This window comes from Eulemur rufifrons, chromosome 15 (assembly GCF_041146395.1).
Source record: "Eulemur rufifrons isolate Redbay chromosome 15, OSU_ERuf_1, whole genome shotgun sequence".
In the NCBI taxonomy this organism is placed as follows: domain Eukaryota; kingdom Metazoa; phylum Chordata; class Mammalia; order Primates; family Lemuridae; genus Eulemur; species Eulemur rufifrons.
Window position 1 is genome coordinate 11,435,364 of NC_090997.1, and position 19,913 is coordinate 11,455,276.

At 53.9% G+C, this 19,913-nt stretch overlaps 1 protein-coding gene across 1 annotated transcript; it reads left to right on the top strand.

Moving 5' to 3' along the window:
• The first annotated feature begins 7,099 nt into the window (after window positions 1–7,099).
• Window positions 7,100–13,096, top strand: CIMIP3 (ciliary microtubule inner protein 3). The gene is made up of 2 exons (XM_069487881.1): window positions 7,100–7,159; window positions 12,600–13,096. Exons 1-2 carry the CDS (start codon window positions 7,151–7,153, stop codon window positions 12,927–12,929), a joined length of 339 nt encoding a protein of 112 aa, XP_069343982.1. The 5' UTR covers window positions 7,100–7,150; the 3' UTR covers window positions 12,930–13,096.
• The last annotated feature ends 6,817 nt before the right edge of the window (window positions 13,097–19,913 follow it).

The window sequence follows — 19,913 nt, forward strand, 5'->3', positions numbered from 1 at the left end:
ATGATCTTATTTGCTTGTTTTGGCAGAGAAACTTTGGAAAGATACATTAAAAAAACTAATAAAATTGGTTACTGGGATGGAGGTGGGAGAACTGGGCAGATGGTGGGCACAGGGCTGGGAGGGAGACTTCAGTGAAGCCCTTTTGAAATTTTCAAACCAGATAAATGTATTTCCTGTTTAAAAATTAAAGAAAAAACAGGCCGGGCGTGGTGGCTCACGCCTGTAATCCTAGCACTCCGGGAGGCCGAGGCGGGAAGATTGCTCGAGGTCAGGAGTTCAAGACCAGCCTGAGCAAGAGTGAGACCTCCATCTCTACTAAAAATACAAAGAAATTATATGGAAAACTAAAAATATATATAGAAAAAATTAGCCGGGCATGGTGGCGCATGCCTGCAGTCCCAGCAACTCGGGAGGCTGAGGCAGGAGGATCGCTTGAGCTCAGGAGTTTGAGGTTGCTGTGAGCTAGGCTGATGCCACGGCACTCTAGCCAGGGCAACAGAGTGGGACTCTGTCTCAAAAAAAAAAAAAAAAATTAATTAATTAAAGAAAAAACAGCCAGCCCAGCAACACTTCAGCCTTCATGGTCTTGAGTGACAGTGCCACAGATTTTAAAAAAATAAAAAAATTAAAGAAAAAAATAACTAGGCAGGAAAGTTTGGTCTAGCAGAATCTTGCTACTCAGTGTGCTCCGTGAACCAACAACATCTGTATCATCTGGGATCTTATTAGCAATGCAAGATCTCAGGCCTCATTCCAGACCCTGGGCAACCCCTCTGAGCCTCAGTTTGTTCGTTTGTAAAATGGGCTGTTAACTTAAGGTCACTATGAGTTTCAATGAGCCCATGGATTACCCAGTAGAGAATCTGCATTTTAACAAGGTCCCCAGGGGATTCAGGCGGCGTTTGAGAGGCTCTGGCCTAGAGTCCGTGGCTACCAGGTTGCTCTGTGGCATCCTGAGCAGGCAGGGGTGACTGGGAACAGCTGTGTTTTAAGGATGTTCTTCTAAAAGCTTGGATGAAGGAGAGAGTGTAGGCTGAGGGGCTGAGAGAAGCTGCTTAATTGATTGGTTAATTGGATAATCCCTTGGTTAATTGATACAAGCAGAGGGGATGGGGGCCAGGAATTGTGTGCAGTGGTGGAAACAGAAAGAACATGATGGTGAGTTTGTGGGACGTTTCTTAGGGAGAAAGGCAGGGCTTGGTAACAGTTGGCACATAGGGAAAACCACTTGGAGTCAGTTCCTTCTGTAGCATGAGAGCAAGAACCATCTCCTCTCCTGGGCTTGTTTGCAGGGGGCTGGAGGGAGGCTGTAGAAGGCCCAGGTGCGGCGGTGGGCAGTCTCCCCAGTCCCCCAGTTCCATCCTGTCGGCCTGGCAGTGTCTGAGGCTGAGCTCCCCGAGGCGGAGTCGGAGCCTCATTCTCTGTCCAGCTCAGCAGCCTCACTGCGGCCTCTCGCCCCACTCCGTCATCTAATCACAGCACCTCCCACCTGCTCCTCCAGTAAAATAAACAGCCAAATAACAGGCTCCCCTCAAAACACACAAAAGCCCAGTCCTATAATTATTATAAATTTCTGCTCGGCAATTACTCAGGAGCCTCCTGAGAGCTGACTTTACTGGTCAGCGCTGGAATGTGGGGTGGGATTGGGGCCCAGCAGTGGCGGTCTTTGTCACCTTGGCAGGCTTTCCTCCAACAAAGCAAGTGTTCTAAGCTGAGAGTGTGGACTCTGAGTGGGGGAAGGGCGGGCTGAGACATCTGAGGGTCACCTTCATCCCCACCCTGGGTCTCTGCAGCTAGCTCTCCAGAGGCTAAAACCACGACTGCCATTGGCCTAACTCCCAAGTGATACTGCGGATCATCTTGGCTAGCCTTTAGTGCCCAGGCGGGGGACAGTTTATCCCAGACCAGCTTCTGAAACTGTTTCTTTTCTTTCTTCCTTTTTTTTTTTTTTTAGAGACAGGGCTTTGCTCTGTCACCCAGGCTGGAGTGCTGTGGTGTCATCATAGCTCACTGCAACCTCTAACTCCTAGACTCAGGCAATCCTCCCATCTCCCTCCTACATAACTGGGACTACAGGCACGTGCCACCACACCCAGCTAATTTTTTTTATTTTTTGTAGAAACAAGGCCTGTGTTACCCAGGCTGGTCTCGAACTCCTGGCCTCAAGTGATTTTCCCGTCTCAGCCTCCCAAAATGCTGGGATTACAGGTGTGAGCCACCATGCCTGGCCTGAAACTGTTTCTTTAGGCCTACAAGGGAGGGTGGGCTTCAATCTCACCTACCCCAGCTCTCCTCTGGGCCGGCTGGGGCCCAGGAGACGGGGTCAGGGCTGAGAGGAAGTCTGGACAGGGCGTACTCCTGCACATCCTGAGAAGGGGCTCAGAGACACTCGCTTACCTGGTGCCTGAGGGTGTAGGGATGTGAGGTCTGCCCTGGTTGGGGAGTGGTGTGTTCAGGGGGTGCCAGGACGGGATTGATTTTCCTTTTTGCCCATGGGCTTTTCGATGGGCTATGACACTGTGGGAAAGATCCTTGGCTGCTGACTAGGTCTGAATCCTGGCTCTGCTACTTCTCCAGGGTGTGAGTCCCTCCCTTGGCAGAGTCGCCACATCTCTGAGACTCAGTTTGCTCGTCTGTGAAACAGGCTATCACCGTGAGGTCGTCAGGAGGCTCGATGAGAGAGTGGGTTAAGGTACCCGGAGGAGGGCCCGGCTGGTGCGCAGGCTCAGTACCCTTGCGCTCCCTCCCGTGCCCCTCCCTGCCTTTGGGCGTGGAAATACTAAACAGAGAACCGCAAGGACAGAGCAGATGCCATGAGAGGCTGCAAGAGAACAGTGTCAATTCAACAAAGAGCCTCGAGAAGGAAAATTCCACCGAGACCCAGGAGACAGGGTAGGGCAGGTACCTACAAGATCACCCTGCAGGACAGGTAAAAACATCCTGTTGTAAAACACATCTCACAATCTGAAATAATTGTGTGTGTGCACATGTGCATACGTTTTAAAAAAGGGACTAAGCACAAAAAGGAAAACCCAAAATTCTATATAGATTGTGACTATAAATATATTTGTGAGTGGCCCGGGATTGGAAGTGAACAGAACTACGAAGATGATTCAGCTGGATGTCAGGATTACACATACGGGTTGTTTTTTTTTTTTTTAAGTTTTCAATAATGTGCTCTGTTGGTATATCATTTGTTTTAACTTAAAATGTGACAAATAGAACATAATTTAACTTGGAATGCATTTTCTTTTTTCAAAGAGCACTGCCGCAGGGGGTAGGGAGGACCTTGAGATGTGGATTCTGGTGCCAGCTCTGCCACTAACCTACTATCAGACCATGATCCTTCCTGGGCCTCAGTTTCTCCATCTGTAAAATGGGATGGTGGGATCCAATACTCAGGTGTGGTTTCTCACTTAGTTAAAATGCTTATTGGCCGACAGAGCGGAGGCAGAACAGCAAACAAGGCTGTCTTCTACCTCCTGTGTGAGGAGGCAACTTCCAGCTCTGAGGAAAGACAGCTAAGAAATGGGAGAACCGCCTCAGGGAAGGTCTTAAGCCTTTGCTGCGCACAAAGTCTCTACCCCCAGCCGGTGCTCAGGCTGTGGGAGGTCCTACCATTCAGAACCAGGTTTTACCCTCGAGGAATCACACAGCTCCACACACTTCTCACATTTCTGGAGACCAAACCTTGAACTGGGAGATTAACCCAGGGCTTGAAGTCCTAGTTTAAGATTTGGGTCTTCTGCTTATCTGACAGTTTATCTCTCTCTCTCCCTGGGACCTGGGAGGAGCAGCAGCTACACCTCTCGTCCACTGGGCATCTCTTCTGGTCAGTCACGGGGCCAAGTGGGTTCCATGCAGTAGCCCCCTTTCGTCAAGTCAGCCCCCACAAGCAAGGGGGCAACATACCCATTGTGTGGATGGAGAAAAGCAGACTTCAAATGAAGTCTACTCATACTCTATGACCAGTCAATTGTGCTCTTAGAAATATGCCCCTAAGAATCCTTCGCCCAGGTCCATAAGGGGACATGGGTATGATGTCACTGCAGTGTGGTTTGTGGGGATGGGGAGTTGGAGGCAGCTGGGGTCCATCCCCGGGGGAGTGGAGAGGTAAAGGGTGTTGGAGGGACTCCATGGAGGGCTACGCAGCAGTTGGAAGCAAGGAACTAGATGCTCATATAGCATCACAGATGGATCTTAAAAACAGGAGTGATAAAATTAAACAACAGAATGAGATCTAAAACACACAGTACCACTTGTGTAATTGAAAACTACCTGCATGCAAAACAACAATATCTATTTTGCAATAACACATATAAACAAGGAGCTACTCATTAAGCACATTTGGATGGTTGCTTCTGGCTGGGATGGGTAGGGAATGTGGTTGGAGAATGGAGGAAAAGGGAGAAAATTAATAGAAAAAGAGAGGAGGCTTTTGTGGACCAGTGACAGCACATCACAAAGCAAGGAGTGTGAGTACCTCGTACTCTGGACTTGGGGTCCAACAAAGGAAAACACGTAAGGATCAGAGAGGTTAAGTAATGTGTCCAAATCCCACAGCAGGTAAGGAAGGGTGGAGAGAATGTCCTAATAACCCTGCCTACTTACAGCAAGGCAGTAGTAGGTCGTTTAAAACCATTCGCCTCAGGAACAGAGAGGGGAGGAGGCTGAGTGTGTGGCAAGCGTGGGGTGGTCAGCGGATCTTCCCGTGCTCCGAGTCAGCCCCGAGTCCCGCTGGCTCTCCTCATTCTTCCCAACACCTCTGAGCACTGTGCGGTATGGACCACAGCCTTTACCTTCTAGGGACTTTGATGACAAATTAAATGAAGTCGTACCTGGAGTGTGGCAGGGAAGTCAGAGAAGGGGGAGCTTCCAGGAGGTGGGATTGAATCAGTGCTGTCTGGAGTTCAGAAATAACAACCTAACACGTAGCACCTACCATGCAGCAGGCACTGCTCCAAGCTCACATGGTCCTCACAGCAAGCCTTCTAAGTAAATTCCTCTATCACTCCCAATTTGCAGATTAGGAATTGAGGCACAGAGAAGTTCAGTGATTCATGTAAGCCATGCAGCTGAGAAGTACCAGAGCTGGGATTTGAACCCAGGCAGAGCGGGTCCAGAGGTCATGATCTTAAGCATTATGCAATTTACAAATGAAATCAGACAGATATGGCTTGTCTGGCCAGGCCTTCCTAAAGGAGATTTTCCCAGCCACTGCACCCTCTTAAGGTTCCCACAGTGAGGGTGGCATAGCCTGGGCTGGGGACACTGCTAGCAGGGCCCAGTCCTGTGTTCTGTCAGGGCTCCCTGCCTGAGGGCCTCAGGATGACTCAATTCCCCCACCTTCAGGTGTCCAAGGTGGAGGGACCCAGCACCTTCATGATATACATAGGGACACTGAGGCTCAGAGAGGGGACAGCACTTAGGTCACCCAGGTCTCCTGGCTGAGACAAAGTCTAGTGTGTGCTAAGTCGTAGCTCCCTGCTTCCCCAGACCCAATGCCCAATAGCTCCCAGTGGCTCCAGGCCCAGGGCTGGGAGCTGGGCCACTTTCTCCAGAGCCAGAGATGCCGGCCACTCTGCCCAGAATGTCATGTTCCCACCTTCCCTTCCTTCCAAGCAAGAGCGCATCTCCCCAGAGCGCGTGGAGACCCTGACCGGAGGCCGCAGCAGGGCAGGTGCCGATTGTTGCAGCTGCTCCTTCTCCTTCCCTCTGGGCCCCTCCCAGCCCCCTTGGAAATTAGGGGTCATTACCATCAGGGCGTGAGATCTAGGCACAGTGCACAAGTCATCAACACCAGACTTCCAGCCTGCCTGTGGGCCCCAAGGTCCACCTTGTCACCAAGTGTCAGTGCTGACTCAGGGCCAGGAAGGAAACAAATAAGTCCCGCTGCAGCCCAAGCCCGTGTGGCAGAAGTCAGGAAGGCACCGGCTGGCTCTATCTCCCTCCCCAAGTCCTCCCCGCCCCCCCCCCAATCCTCTCCCCCGACCCAGGGGAGAAGCCCAGGTCATATTCCTGGCAGGTGCCTGTCAAATGTGGTGTTGGGGAGACAGGACCCTAGGGAGGTGGGGAGGCTGAATTTTGAGGATGGGGCCAGAGCCACCCATTCAAGCCACTCCCCCATCAATCCAATTACCTACCCACACATAATAATAGTTAATATTTATTGAATGTTTACTCTGTGCCGGGAACTGTCCTAAGTGCTTTGCCAGCCCTAGTAGGTAGGGACTTTTAGACTACCCGTGTTACACATGGGGAAACAGAGAGGTCAATTATTTGCCCCAGATTATACACTAGTAAAATGGTGGAGCCAGGGTCAAGCTCAAGGTGTTATAACTCCGGGCCTGCGATCCTGCGCTGTAGCCATCCACCTGTCCATTTACTGACAGTCTGTCGAACCGTCCACTCACCCGTGGCCACCCCCATTCAGCCATCTCTCTGTCCACCTAGCAACCCATCCCCCCATCTCCTAACCCCTGTTGAAAGCAGTCCGGGAGAAGGAACAGCCTATGCAAAGGCTCAGAGGGGAGAGAGCAGGGCACGTTTGAGAAATTAGCTACTGTATGAACAGTGAGGGGAAAGAGAGCAAGAGATGGGGCTGAGGAGGTGAGCGGGGCTCGAATCAGGAGGGTCTGGCCATCCACCAACCCAGACCCTCCACCCGCCCTTCCACCTCCCACTGCTCTGTCTGTCCCTCCATTTGGAAGGCAGACAGACGGACAGAATGGAGAGTCGGCAGGGCCCATGTCCTTCCTGCCAGTGATTTCTTATGACACGTCGGGGCCTAGGGAGACATTAGGACTCTGGAGGTACCTGAATAACCAGGACGATCTCTCTCCACTCCTCCCCCTGCCCACAGTTTGTGGGTTCTAGGGGTTTGTGGGAAAAGGGAAAAGCAGAGTGAGCCAATGTCAAGGTTAAAAGAAGATCCTTCTGGGCCTGAAACTTCAGCCCTGAGTCCTGACCCCTCATCTCCTTGGGAAGACAGAAGGAATTGTGTTGTAAAGAGGTGTCACAATGCCCCTGGCCCCATACAAGTTCTCCTCACCTTGGCACTCCAAGTAGCCTCCCGAGAGCCCCTGAGAGCCCCTGGAGCCCCTGACCCCCAGAAGTTCCATCTTACCACCAAGGAGGACCCTGGTCAAGGATGTACAAGGTGGGCTGACATCACAGGGCTGAGGCAGGGCAGCCCACGGTACAGGAAGGCTGAGTGGCAGGAAGGCGTCCCAAGGCCCCAGCCAGGCCCCTGCTGGCCCGGCTGGGAGCTGGGCCCTCTTACAGAGGCTGAGGGGCTGGTGCCACTGCCTGAGTGTCATTCCCTACTGAGACCTCTGCTGTCACCCTCGGGGAGAGGCAGGGAGGGAGAGGACACCATCCAGCTCCTCCGGTGCCTTCGCCCCTTCACTTCTCCAATGTGTCTCCTGGACTGTTCGGTTGCACGATCCCATCTCCCAGCAAACTTGTGATAAGTCGTAATAATGGCTGAAGTTTATCTAAGTGCTTAAGAGGTCTAGGCACTTTACACGGAGTGGCCCATTAAATCCTCGCAGTAACCCTATGAGACAGATCCTGCTTTTGCTCCCCGGGTATACTGGGGACAATTGAGGCACGGAGCATTATACTTGACCCAAAGAGCAGGCAGCTAGTGAGTGGGGCAGCTGGAATTTGAACCCAGGTAGCTGGCCCCAGGCCCCTTGCTACCCGGCCCCAGGGGGCTGGGCCCACTCTCAGCCTCCCCACCCACCCCCCTGCAGAGCCCCTGAGCCCCGCTCAGGCAAATGCTTTCCTAAACCTTCACCTGGGAGGAACTTCTAGGGGAGGCTGACCGTGATGCCTACTGGCACTGCGCCTTCGCGGCCCCCGCCACCCATCACGCCCCCACAGCAGGCTGGGGAGGTAGACAGCCTCATTATCCCCATTTTGCAGATGAGGCAACTGAAGCTCAAAGAGGTTCAGCAACTTGCCCAAGGTCGCCTGACCTGTACGGGCAGGGCTGGGCCCCGAGCTCAGACCTTCAAACTCCAAGGCCAGGCACGTTCCACAGCATGAGGTGCCCCGGGAACCCTCACCAGTGGCCTTGCCTCAGTGCCATTTGCATTTCGATGGCAAAAGCCCTTCCACCAGATGAGTGGCAGGCGCTATGGGTGGAATTGCAGGCGTGGGCTAGGCGAGGCCATGTGTCTGCGGGCCTGGAGGATTTGAGAGGACAGCTGCTTCCTGGAAGACCTGTAGCAATGTCTGGGATGAGATCTTCTTGCTCTACTCAGAAAACCCCACTCCTGAGTCACCCTCTTCCCCATTCTAACTCTGGCACAGAGACAAACACATACTAACATATGTGGGTATCTAAAAGGCCTTGGTGGGGGCTGCCTGCAGGGATGGGCATCGTGGAGGGATAGTTCTGTCCAGATTTCTTCTTTTGGCTTTAGCTTAAAACCCAAAGGAAAATCGGGTAGTGGGATTCCGAAGGGAGGGGAGGGGCTGGTGAGACCCTCTACTTGCCCCGTAAGCGTCTTTGCTCCTGTGGCGCGGAGGCATGAGTGAGGGAACCAGGTAGGGGAGATGGGGCATCTTCCCCAAGCCTCGAACCAAGGTTTCTCAACCTCGGTGCCTTTGACACTGTGCTCTGATAAATCCTTTGTGGTGGGGGCTGTCCTGTGCATTGTAGATGCCAGTAGTAACCACCCTACACTGTGTGACAACCAAAAATGTCTCCAAACATTGCCAAGTGTCCTCTGGGGGAAGAAAACCACCCCCCAGTTGAGAATCACTGATCTGAAGTCACACACACGCGCAGTCATGCACACACACAGTGCACTTGGCAGGACGCGCCAGGGCAGATGGTTAAATGAAACCAGATGTTAACCTGGAAAGTATGCAGTCGGGCCCCACCCTCCCTCCAGAGCTGGCCGTGCTGGGCCCTGGGGGGGACATTGGGTGTTCTCAGCCCTCGGAGCTTAGTCACCGGGAGCCTGGCTTGGCCCCCACCCCCTGGAAGGGCAGGGCAAGGCTGCGGCTGCCTGGGCTCCCTCTTCCTCCTCTTTCTTTTCCTCCTTCCTCTCCTCCTCTTGCACCTCCTCCCGCGGCCTGTCCCTTTGCCCCAGTTTCTGTGAGAGCCTCAACCTGGATGTGCTGGGCCCTGGGCCCCCACCCCAGGACTGTCTGTCGTAACAGCAGCAGCGTCTTGGGCACAGCCAGCGGGTAGACCCGGGGCAGATGGGCCCAAGCCGGGGCTTGGTCTAGGGCAGAGAGGGAGGGGCGAGTTTGAATCCTGGTTCCTGCACTAACCAGTTGTGGGGCTTCTGCAAGATTCTTATACACCATCTCTCAAACGGTGTGAACTCAGACAAATGCTCAGATGCCTCTGAGCCTCAGTTTCCTTATCTGAAACATGGGGGTAGCTTCTCAAACGGCTCTTATGAGCTTTTGCAGAGCTGAGTGGCTTGGTCCATGCTCAGTCCTGTCAGCAAAGAGTGTCACCCTTCTGTCTGTGGGGTCCTCAGTCAGTTCCCCCTCCCATTCTGAAAGCACCTGCCTCTGTCACCCCTGGCACTAGCCTCCGGGCCCAAGGTGAAGGGGTCCAGGTGGCCAAGGGGCTGATGCAGCCCTGAGACTGAAGGGTGGCAGGGGAGCAGGGGCGGGTGGGGGCTGGGGCCTCTGCAGCTCCCTCATCTTCAGGCCACTGGACGAGCCCTTCTGTGGTGTCTGGAGGACCAGACCCCACGTCCTTAGAACCGCCCTTAACGTGAAGAAACCGAAGTCATTTCTTGCAGCCCAAGAAAGGGAAACCTCAGTGGGCCAGGCTGTCATTCCCAACACCGAGGATAACGAGATTGCCATGGACTCTATGGCAGTGATTTTTCCTACCCTCAGGGACATGTGGCAATGCCTGGAGACATTTTTGGTTGTCGCAACTGGGAGGGGTGCTACTGGCATCTCATGGGTGGAGGCCAGTGCTGCAATCCCAGAAGACACGGGATGACCCCCCCAACAAAGATCATCTGCCCAGAGCCAGCGGTGCCCCACAGGGACCCTCTTGTGTTTGTGTTGGTGGTATTTGTCACCATTACACCTAGAGCCTGGTATTTGTCACCATTACACCTAGAGTCTGGCATATAAGAGGTGCTCAGGAATGGTGAACGAACGAATGAAGCCACCCATGTTGATAATTCATACAGTAAACCTCACACTTCCCAGTGTGTTTTCCCATCCACGCAGCATCCAAGAACCCAGGATCGAAATCCAGCAATGGAAACCCCGCATGGTTCTTGCTGAGCGGGGGAATCTGGCCCCCTCGCCCTGCAGGGAGGCTGGCGGGGCCGGGAGCTGCGCAGGGCGGCCTTGGCTGATCGCCTGCCACCAGCGCTCCCGGCAGGAGCTCAGCAGGTTGACAGAATGAGGGCAGAAGTAAACTGAAGACGAACAGGCCCCTGGCAGGCTCTGTTCCCACAGTGCAGTGGGCACAAGACACGGCGTGGAGCACAGGCTGTGGACAGACCCGGGTTCAAAGCCCAGCCTTGCCCCTTACCAGCCACATGACCCTCAACATGTGACTAAGCTCTTCACTTCAGTTTTTCTCAGTTACAAATGGGGCTAAAATAGGACCTTCCTCAAAGGGTTAATGTGAGGATTAGAAGAGATAATGCACTTACAGGGTTTGGCGCAGTGCGCACAAATGGTGGTGAAATTCTCACCAGCACAGTTCATTGCCGGCACCTGCCCCTCTGCCTGTACTCTCCTGTGCCCAGGAGAAGCTGTGTGTCCAGCATGGCTGTGTGCCAGCACTGGGGACACAGAGATGAATGGGGCTCGGTCCTGACTGCTGGGAGCCACTTCCAGCCTGTTGGGACTCATGCAGAGGGCTGGCATGAGACAACCCGAGCACCCGGGGCACAGATCTGAAGGGGCCAGTCCCAGTGCACTTGTACGATTCTCAGAGTGACCCCTTCTTCAGTATTAATGTGCTTGGCTCACCGTAGTCCCTACTGGCAAGGGACCACATCCTAAGAGGAGTCCGGAAGGCACAGGAGAGGAGAGGATGGAGCAGGGGCTGCTGGAGGCTACAGAGGTTTCTGGAGAAAATGTCAAGAGAGCTGCTGGGCTTGGAAGACCAGGGAGAATTTTGAAATGCAAAACTGAGGGCACGTAAATACCTGGGTAGGAGCCGACAGGGGCAGACTGTCCTGGACGAGGGAGCCCCGGCAAGTCTGGGCTGGGCAAAGAGTTGGAGGATGAAATGCAAAGGAGCTACATGGTGACTTGAGCCCGTGGGACCTCCTTTATAAGAGGACAGGGGCTCAACATCCACCAACTCTGTAGCGAGGGCTTCTCTCACAGAGCCCAGGCAGAGAGGAAATGGGCTCCCCTGACACTGAAGCCTGGGCAGCAGAATAGAGCCAGCCCCACACACGCGCAAGGAGGATGGTCGCCTGCAGAAACTTCATCCTTGGCGTGGCACTGTCTTGGCTAGGAAGGTCCTCAGACAGCCAGTACCTGGGAGATGGTGTGTGGGTTTGAAGGTGAATAAGACAGTTTGGTCACAGGACAATCAAGAAGGATAGTGACAGAGGAATAAATATATGTCAGGGCAATGAGATAAATGTGGCAATGGGGGACTTGTAGAGAGGGGGCAGACCTCAGTGCATGATCGGCCGAGAATGCTGGTTGCGGGGAGGTAGGCAATGGCCGCACTTGCTAACAATGAGAGGTGTTCTAAAATAGAATGTGCTGGCTGGTTGGAAGGTGAGCTACACCTCACTGGAATTCAGTTCAGTTGAACCAACATTTATTGAGCACTCTCTAAATGCCTTGGTCTGGAATAAAGCAGGAAATAGGATTTGGAGGCTGTTATGTCAAGGGTAAGGGTATGAGACCACTGCCCTCAAGGAGCTCATAGTCTAACGGGAAAGACAGGCTTTCCCTGGTGAACAGCTGGGAGGGCGTGCCAGGCCGGGGACAGCCTGGGCAAAGGCACGGGCCCTGCAAGTGGGAGGAGTGACCGGGAATAGAGATAGAGCAGCATGGCTGGGGCACAGGGGGGGCAGAGTGATTTGAACCTGGGCAGCTGAAGCCACCAGCCTGAGAGGTAGCTCATTCCAGGCTAGGGGCGTTGGGCTTCACTTTCTAGGCAGTCCAGAGCAAAGATGCCTTGAGCAGGAGAGCCAAACAGGCCGGCCATTAGCACGAGAGGACTCATGCTGGTGTGAGTGTGAGGCACAGGGCGGAAGAGCAGGGGCCTGGGGCGGGAGGCAGCTGGGAAGCTGGGGTGGCCCTGCAGGAGACGGAGCATGAAGGCTGAGCTGCGGCGCAGGAGGGAGAGGAGGACACGGATGGGCGGATTGAGTGTGGGGAAGATTGAGGATGACCCCCAGGTTCCAGCCTCTGAGAGCTGGCAGAGGTCTGCAGTGGCAAGGGCCAGCTCAGGGGACCTTGAAGGCTGTCCCCTCTGGAGGTCCCAGGCTCCATGGGCAGCCGTGCGGCGCTCCAGGGTGGCTCTGGGGGTTTCTGAGAAGTGGTTCCTTCTCTTCCGTCCTGCCCCTGGCTCAAGCAGTTGAAGTCAGGTGTCGGATGCTCCAACCTTCTTTCCCTTCTCTCAGGACTCACAGAAACCCTCTGTACCCAGCCATGGGCCAAAGATACCAACATGCAAAAACGTGAAGCCTCCACACCCACCCCTGTCCCGGACGTGGAAGCAGGACCGTGAGCAGTCTCTGGCGGCGGCCTATGTGCCAGTCGTGGTGGACTCTAGGGGACAGAACCCAGACAAGCTCAGGTTCAATTTCTACACCTCCCAGTATTCAAACTCCCTGAACCCCTTCTACACCTTGCAGAAGCCTACCTGTGGCTACCTGTACCGCCGGGACACTGACCACACCCGCAAGCGCTTTGATGTGCCTTCTGCCAACGTGATCTTGTGGCGCTCCTAGGCCCATGCCAGCCGGAACCCCCTGACCCTGCACCTCACTGCTGTGAACCCGGGTCCCAGAGGGGAGGGGCTGCTCACTCCAGGAGGAGGGACCTGTACCCGGGCTGGGAGAGCTGTGCCATGCCTCCCTGCTGACAATGGCAAAGGGAGGTCTGTCTTCTCAGCAGCCATTAAAGTTTGTCCTCTCTTTCCCTGGCATCTGAATGGGTGGCTGGGGGTATGTAAACTGAGGCCCGGGGGGCTGTAGTATAGCAAGGTTATGTCCAGAGGTGCCTGAAGACTCGGAAGGCTTTAACTCTCAGTTTCCTCATCCCAAGAGTAACCCCAAACCCCCTCCAGAGCCCAAGTCCCGAGCAAAGCCCACGAGGCCACAGCCTCCCCACGGTCCCAGCTTGGATCCCTCCACAGATAGGAAAGAGATCCATCAGCTGCCCACAAGCCCTGCTCCCTTGCCTGGTCATCTCAGCCCAGGTTGGAGCAGCTACCGCTGCGTGGGGAAGAAATGCAGGGAAGGGACACAGTCTCTAAGGAGTCCCCTCCCAGCCCCATTTTACATAAAACTGCCTCTTCGGACTTGGAGTTTGTTGGTGGGGGATGGATTCTGCTCTGATCCAGAAAGGCTAACTCTGAGGCTAGTTAGCCTCATGGGTCATGGGTCATGGAAGCGGGGGATGGAGGCAGAGGGCACTCGACTCATAGCAGTGGCCTGAGTGAGTCGCTGGTCACTGCCCCCCAGGCTGACTCCAGTGTGTGCCGGAGCCGGCTCATACTGGCCTGTGACAGCTGACCGTGCCCGGGTCTTCCCAACTCCACGGTCAGTGACCACGTGTGGGCCGCTTGAAATCAGCTGTGGTGGAAGTGTTTATACCACGGCACTCAGCAAGTGCCTAACAGTTGGAGTTTCTTTTTTCCAGAGAGCCGGTTGTTAATCATTCACACCTCTGGGTGAATCCAGCTGGCTCCATTCCTAGGACCACATCTCACTCTCAGTATGGTGGTGTATTCAGTGGGGCATACTTCTCGTGCACGAGACGTCGGGGCTGGTGTGAGAAGGAGGGACAGGATGTCTGGGGACCCAGACAAGCAGCCAGTGGCACTGGCCAGGCTGTCCTGCATGCCCTTCTCTGAAAAGAAGATGGTAGGTGGAGAGGAAGGAGGACAGGCTCCTTGAAGCTGCCTTGAGAGCACAGAATCCAGTTTTTCTGTTCATTTGTTGCAGACTCTCTTTCCGGTTAGAGGCTTTCCTCAAATGCCTGGTGACCCTGGCCTGGCGCCAGGCCCCTTGGCATCTGTCTGTACCAGGTCTCTCCTGCCTGGTGGCCGGAGCCCAGCGTGGGAAGGAGCTGGGGTGGCGGGCATCTCACTCCCGTATGCTGGTCTCTTTCGACCCTTCACCTGCAGGGTGGCCTCTCTCTTCCTGAGGCCGTGCCTAGAGACAAGGGCCTGTCTGGTCCAAATCTCCGGAATAACCTTCAGCCGGGGTCAGGAGGGCACGGATGCCCCGAGATGCCCGTCTGCTGCCTTGCAGAGGCATCTGAGAAGTTCGTGGTTCCTTAGACAAACTTTTGTCCCCACGTGTCCTGCATCCCAGCCTTCGGGGCACCTGGTGTGCCCACCCCCTAAGCCTCCCGAGCTCTGCGGTGGGAGTAGGTCTGTGTTTGTGCCCGGCTCCAGTCTATGTCTAACCGGAAGTCTTACCCAGGGACCCAACAGACAGTGCGGGCGGGGGCCTTAGGATGCAGAGATACGGACAGAAACCGTCCCTGCCCTCCCAGGTGGCACAGCCTGTGTCCTCCTCCCCGGTAGACGCCGCCTCCCCTCCCCTGGGGAATGGGCACCCCCTTGAGGTTCACCTTGGAAGAGCGGCCTCCGCCGAAGCCCTCAGGAAGCTTAGGGGAAGCTGGCAGAGGTCCCGCCTTGATTTGAGTGAGATAATCCCAGGAGGCAAATGGCCCTGTGCCCTGTTGTGTCTCTGTGGAGTGGAGAGTGGGTGGCGGGCAGCCTTGGAGGGGGATTAGTCAGGCCTGGGGCTTCTGTCCTCTGCACCTGCCCCACCCACTCCCTCTCCTTGGCCCATTCAGCCAGGTGGATGCCCTTTCTCTGGCATGGCATCTGTCCCGGGAGGGGTTCCTGCAGACCTCGCGGCCAGGAGAACCCACAAGCCCTCTCTCACTGTGTCCGTGGTGTGATCCGTGTGCTCTGGCCTCCATAGCCTCATGTATTCCTTTGCCTGCCTCTTCCTGAGGTCTTGATATAGATCCGTCTCCTCCCTGACTTGGCAACCCTGCCTCAGGGGAGTCCATTCCCACCCTGAGCTGGAGACAAGGGGTGGGGACCCTCCCCCACTGCCAAAGGTGGAGAGGTCTCTGTCAACGGAGTTGTCAGGCAGAGGGCCACAGGTGAGGGTGGAGGGAGATGGCATTGGATGAGGACTCTGGCTCCATCCAGCCCTTCCGTAGAGATTTGAAGGCTTGGGCTAAAAGCATGATGATGAGGTGGAAAAACTTTGGTACCACCACTAAAAGTTTTGTGAACCTGCACAGGTGATTTCAGTTTCTGCCCCAAATTCCTCTTGTCTCACTAGAAATGCTAATACCCACCCCATAGGATGGGGTGTGCCTATTCAACAAGCTTAGCATGGTGCCTTGAACAGAGTAGATATTTAATCATAGTTTCACCGTGTTTCAGCTTTCTTTAATCGTGCATGCCTGCGTTCACTCTTTCGATAATATTTCATCGCACTCAGGCCCCTGTCAGTGAAACGTCACTTTCAAAAAGGAAATTGAAGAGAGTTTGATGAGGGGACTATTACCAGAGAGGTGGGCACAGTGAAGGGGATGGTGATGCACCCAGGGAGTAGCAACAGAGGGAAGCCCTTGTACCTGCAGGGCCAGGATGGGGGAGCCGTTGTTACAGAAGCCCTGAGAGCTACGGTGGGAGCTGTGGCTGGAGGGAGAAGACAACAACCTCTGCCAGCTGTGAGCCAGCAGGGAGGGAGGGGAACAGACGCCCAGCCCTGCTCTCCTTCCGCCCTCCAGGCCTCCTCCAGCTTCTCAGTGGATGAACCCAGCCTGATGCCAGAGGGCAGTGAAGCCTGGCGATCCAGGCCATGGGGTCAGCCTCTTGGGGCCTCTTCCTGCCTTTGTACGATCCCCTCCCTTTGAGTGTGGGTGAGACCCGTGACTGGCTTCTCACCCACAGAATATGGCTAAGGTGATGGGATGTTGCTCTTTTATGCTATATCATACAAGACTCCATTTTAGCAGACTGGAGAGACTCTCCTCACTGGCTCGAGGAAATCGGCAGCCACGGTGGGGAAGGAACTGTGGGCAGCCTCTAGGACCCGAGAATGGCCTCCAGACAGTAGCTAGCACAAGCCGGGCCCCTCAGTCACAAGGAACGAATTCTGCCAACAACCTGAAGGAGTCGAAGTGGATTCTTCCCCAGCTGAGCCTCCAGATGAAAATGCATCCCAGCCGACACCCTAATTGCAGCCTCGTGAGGCCTTGGGCAGGGGACCAGCTAGGCTGCGCCTGGACTCCTGGCCCAGAGAAACTGTGAGAGATTAAATAAATGTGTGTTGTTTTGAAACCGCTGACTCTGTGGTAATGTATTTTGCAGCATGGAACACCAATATAACATGTGTATTTGTGAGGGTTCTCCAGAGAGACAGAACCGATAGGATATACACAGACAGAGAGGTACGAGAGGGGCTTTGTCAGGGTAATTGGCTCACGCGATTAGGGAAGCTGAGAAGTCCCACGATATGCTGTCTGCAGGCTGGAGAACCGGGGAAGCTGGCAGCGTGGCTCAGTCCAAGTCCAAAGGTCTCAGAACCAGGGAAGCTGATGATGTAACTCTCAGGCTGACACCTGAGAACCTGGCGGGGGGTATTGGTGGGGAACGCTTACTTGTGCAAGTCCTGGAGTCCAGAGGTAGAGAACTTGAGTTCTGATGTCCAAGGGCAGGAGAAGGAGCATGTCCCAGCTCTGAGAGAGAAAGAGAGAGAGAGAGAGAGAGAGAATGAATTCACCTTTCCTCTGCCGCTTTGTTCTATCTTGGCCTCAGCCAATGGGGTGCTGCCGGCCCGCAGTGGGTGAGGGCAGGTATCCTTACTCAGTCTACTAGCTCAACACCAGTCTCTTCTGGAAACACCCTCACAGGTGCACCCAGAAATAATGCTCTATGAGCTATCCGGGTATCTCTTAATCCAGTCAAGCTGGGACCTAAAATTAACCATCAACACATAAGTGCAATGTCAGGGTGCTGAGGGGGAAGGATGGATTCTGCAGAGATCTGGGAACGCTTTCCAGAGGAGGTGGCACTTGTGCTCATGAAGAGTGAGGAGGATTTAAACAGGTAGAGACGGACAGATATGCTTCTGCCTCCTCCTCCACCTCTTCATTTCCAAATCTTGGCCGCGAGAGGCCTCTGCAAGGACACGGATTCCAGCTGGGCCCCAGGCAAGTTCAGGAAGGAGCCCTCCCTCCCCATGGCCAGCATGCTCTGGGGAACCTGAGCAAAGCCCGCAGGTCCCAGCTCCCTGTCCCCAGGTACCCCAATCAACCACGTTAGGTAGAGGTGAGACAGTCCTATTTGGTTTCTTTTTCAAAAATAACTATGCCTTTCCATTATGTGAGCAACATGTGTTCGTTAGGAACCATTTAAAAATACAGGTAATTTTAAAAAAGCAAATATTTTAAAAAATCACTGGTGATTGCATGACTCAGAGATGAGCACACTTCCTCCCCATTCATAGGCATCACGCACACGGTAAGGGACAGGGACAACAGCGTTAATGTTAGCCTCGTCTCAGTCTTGCTCTCTGGCCTCTAAGGAGCAGCCTTAGCTGAGGGCCCTTTGGATCCACTTGCTCAGGAACCAGGCAGAAAGAGCAGCAGAGCTGGGAGGGGAGAGACCAGCAAGGGTTTCATTTATTCACATATTTTTGGGTACAGGGTCTCGCTGTGTTGCCTAGATTGGACTTGAGCCCTTGTGCTTAAGTGATCCTCCCTGCTCAGCGTCCTGAGGAGCTGGGACCACAAGTGCACGCCCCATGCCTGGCTGGTTTTTATCACAGAAAGGATGAAATCCGTTCCTGGGGGAAAAGAACAGATCCAAGAAGGCAGACCTGGCCCAGAGCACATGACCTCTCTCCACCCACTGGTTTTATGTGGCAGACGCCCACATAAGGCGGAGCCTGTCTCGGCCCGGTCCTGAGGAAGCAGTTTGGCTCATTCCACCTGGAGCTCCTTGGTCACGGAGCGAGGTTCCTCCCTAGATGTCCAGGGTTCTGCTTCTGGGTGCTTATATGTGTCCTGAGCTGTAAAGGGGGGTGTCCTCCTCAGATGGGGCTGCTGAGGCTGAGCAGTGCCTAGGGGCCTAGACCCCCATCACTGTGGGCTCCTCCCTCAGCCCAGGCAGTGGGCACAGCCCAGGCACACAGACACTGGGCCGTCCCCGATGGCTGGAAGGCCATGCCTGCACTTCCTTGACAGAGCTGGGCCACTTTTCTGAGCTGACCTTCTCGGTCCCTGGTCCTCCCTTCTGTTCAGTTCCCAGGGAACCCTCCTAGGATTGACAGCCTGGCACTCTTCACACAAAATCGCAAAAAACCACCATCTTCCTGGTACCTCCACCCTCAAGCTTCCTCTGAGGGTTCTAGTTTGTTTTTTATTTAAATAAAGTGGGGATTCTTTTTTAAACATAACCAGAAATGAGCCATGTTGAGTCATTCATATGACTCACCTCACGGGGAGAGGTGGTGGGTATTTTCCTGGGTTCAGCATCTCAATAATGATGGTTGACAGCTCTGGTTTTCTTGGCATTTCCCTTTGCTTATAACCTCATGGTCACAAGATGGCAGCTACATTCAAAGCATCACACCCATATTCAAGGCCAAAAGTAGGGAAAGGGCAGTACTAGCTGCATCTTTAATCTATTTTTATCAAGAAAGCATAGCTTCCCCATGGCAGACTTTAATTGCCTCTTTGGCCAGAACCATATCATATAGCCATTCTTACCTGAGAGGCTAAAAAAACAGTTTTCTTAGTTTTACATCCTTTTTAGGGGCAGGCAATGGGGCAGAAAGTTGGATCCAATAAGTTTTGGTTTTTTTAGACAGAGTCTCGCTTTGTTGCCCGGGCTACAGTGAGTGCCGTGGCCTCAGCCTAGCTCACAGCAACCTCAAACTCCTGGGCTCAAGTGATCCTCCTGCCTCAGCCTCCCAGGTAGCTGGGACTACAGGTGCTAGCCACCATGCCTGGCTAATTTTTTTTTTTTCTATTTTTAGTTGCCTGGCTAATTTTTTTCTATTTTTAGTAGAGACGGGTGTCTCGCTCTTGCTCAGGCTGGTCTCGAACTCCTGACCTCAAGTGATCCTCCAGCCTTGGCCTTCCAGAGTGCTAGGATTACAGGCTTAAACCACTGCACCTGGCCACCAATAAGGCTTTAATGAAGGCCTCTACCTTCTCTAGGGCCTGACCACAGCTACTAGGTGGCCTTCATGAGGCAGGTTGGATGTCTGTTCCTTCACACAGTTCTTCTAATAGTCCAGTGCCCCTGGTGAATGGGGCTAAAGTGACAAGAGGCATAACTGGCTCTAACCTAGTGGCACTGTTGTGCCCAAGATGCAGTATAACTGTACCTAGATTCTAGTCATTGCCAGACATGCTGCTGTAGCAGTTACAAAATTATAAAATCGTAGCCAATATTTATGGGGCACTTAGTCTGTGACAGATCCTATTCTAAGTGCTTTCCATATATTAATACTAATTCACTTAATCCTCTTGATAGCCCTATCAGATGGGTACCATTATTCTCCCTTCCCCCTCTTTTTTTGGAGACAGGATCTCGCTCTATCACCCAATCTGGAGTGCCGTGGCATGATCATAGCTCATTAAAATCTCGAATTCCTGGGCTCAAGTGATCCTCCTGCCTCAGCCTCCAAAGTAGCCATGGCTACAGGTGTGCACTACCATGCTCG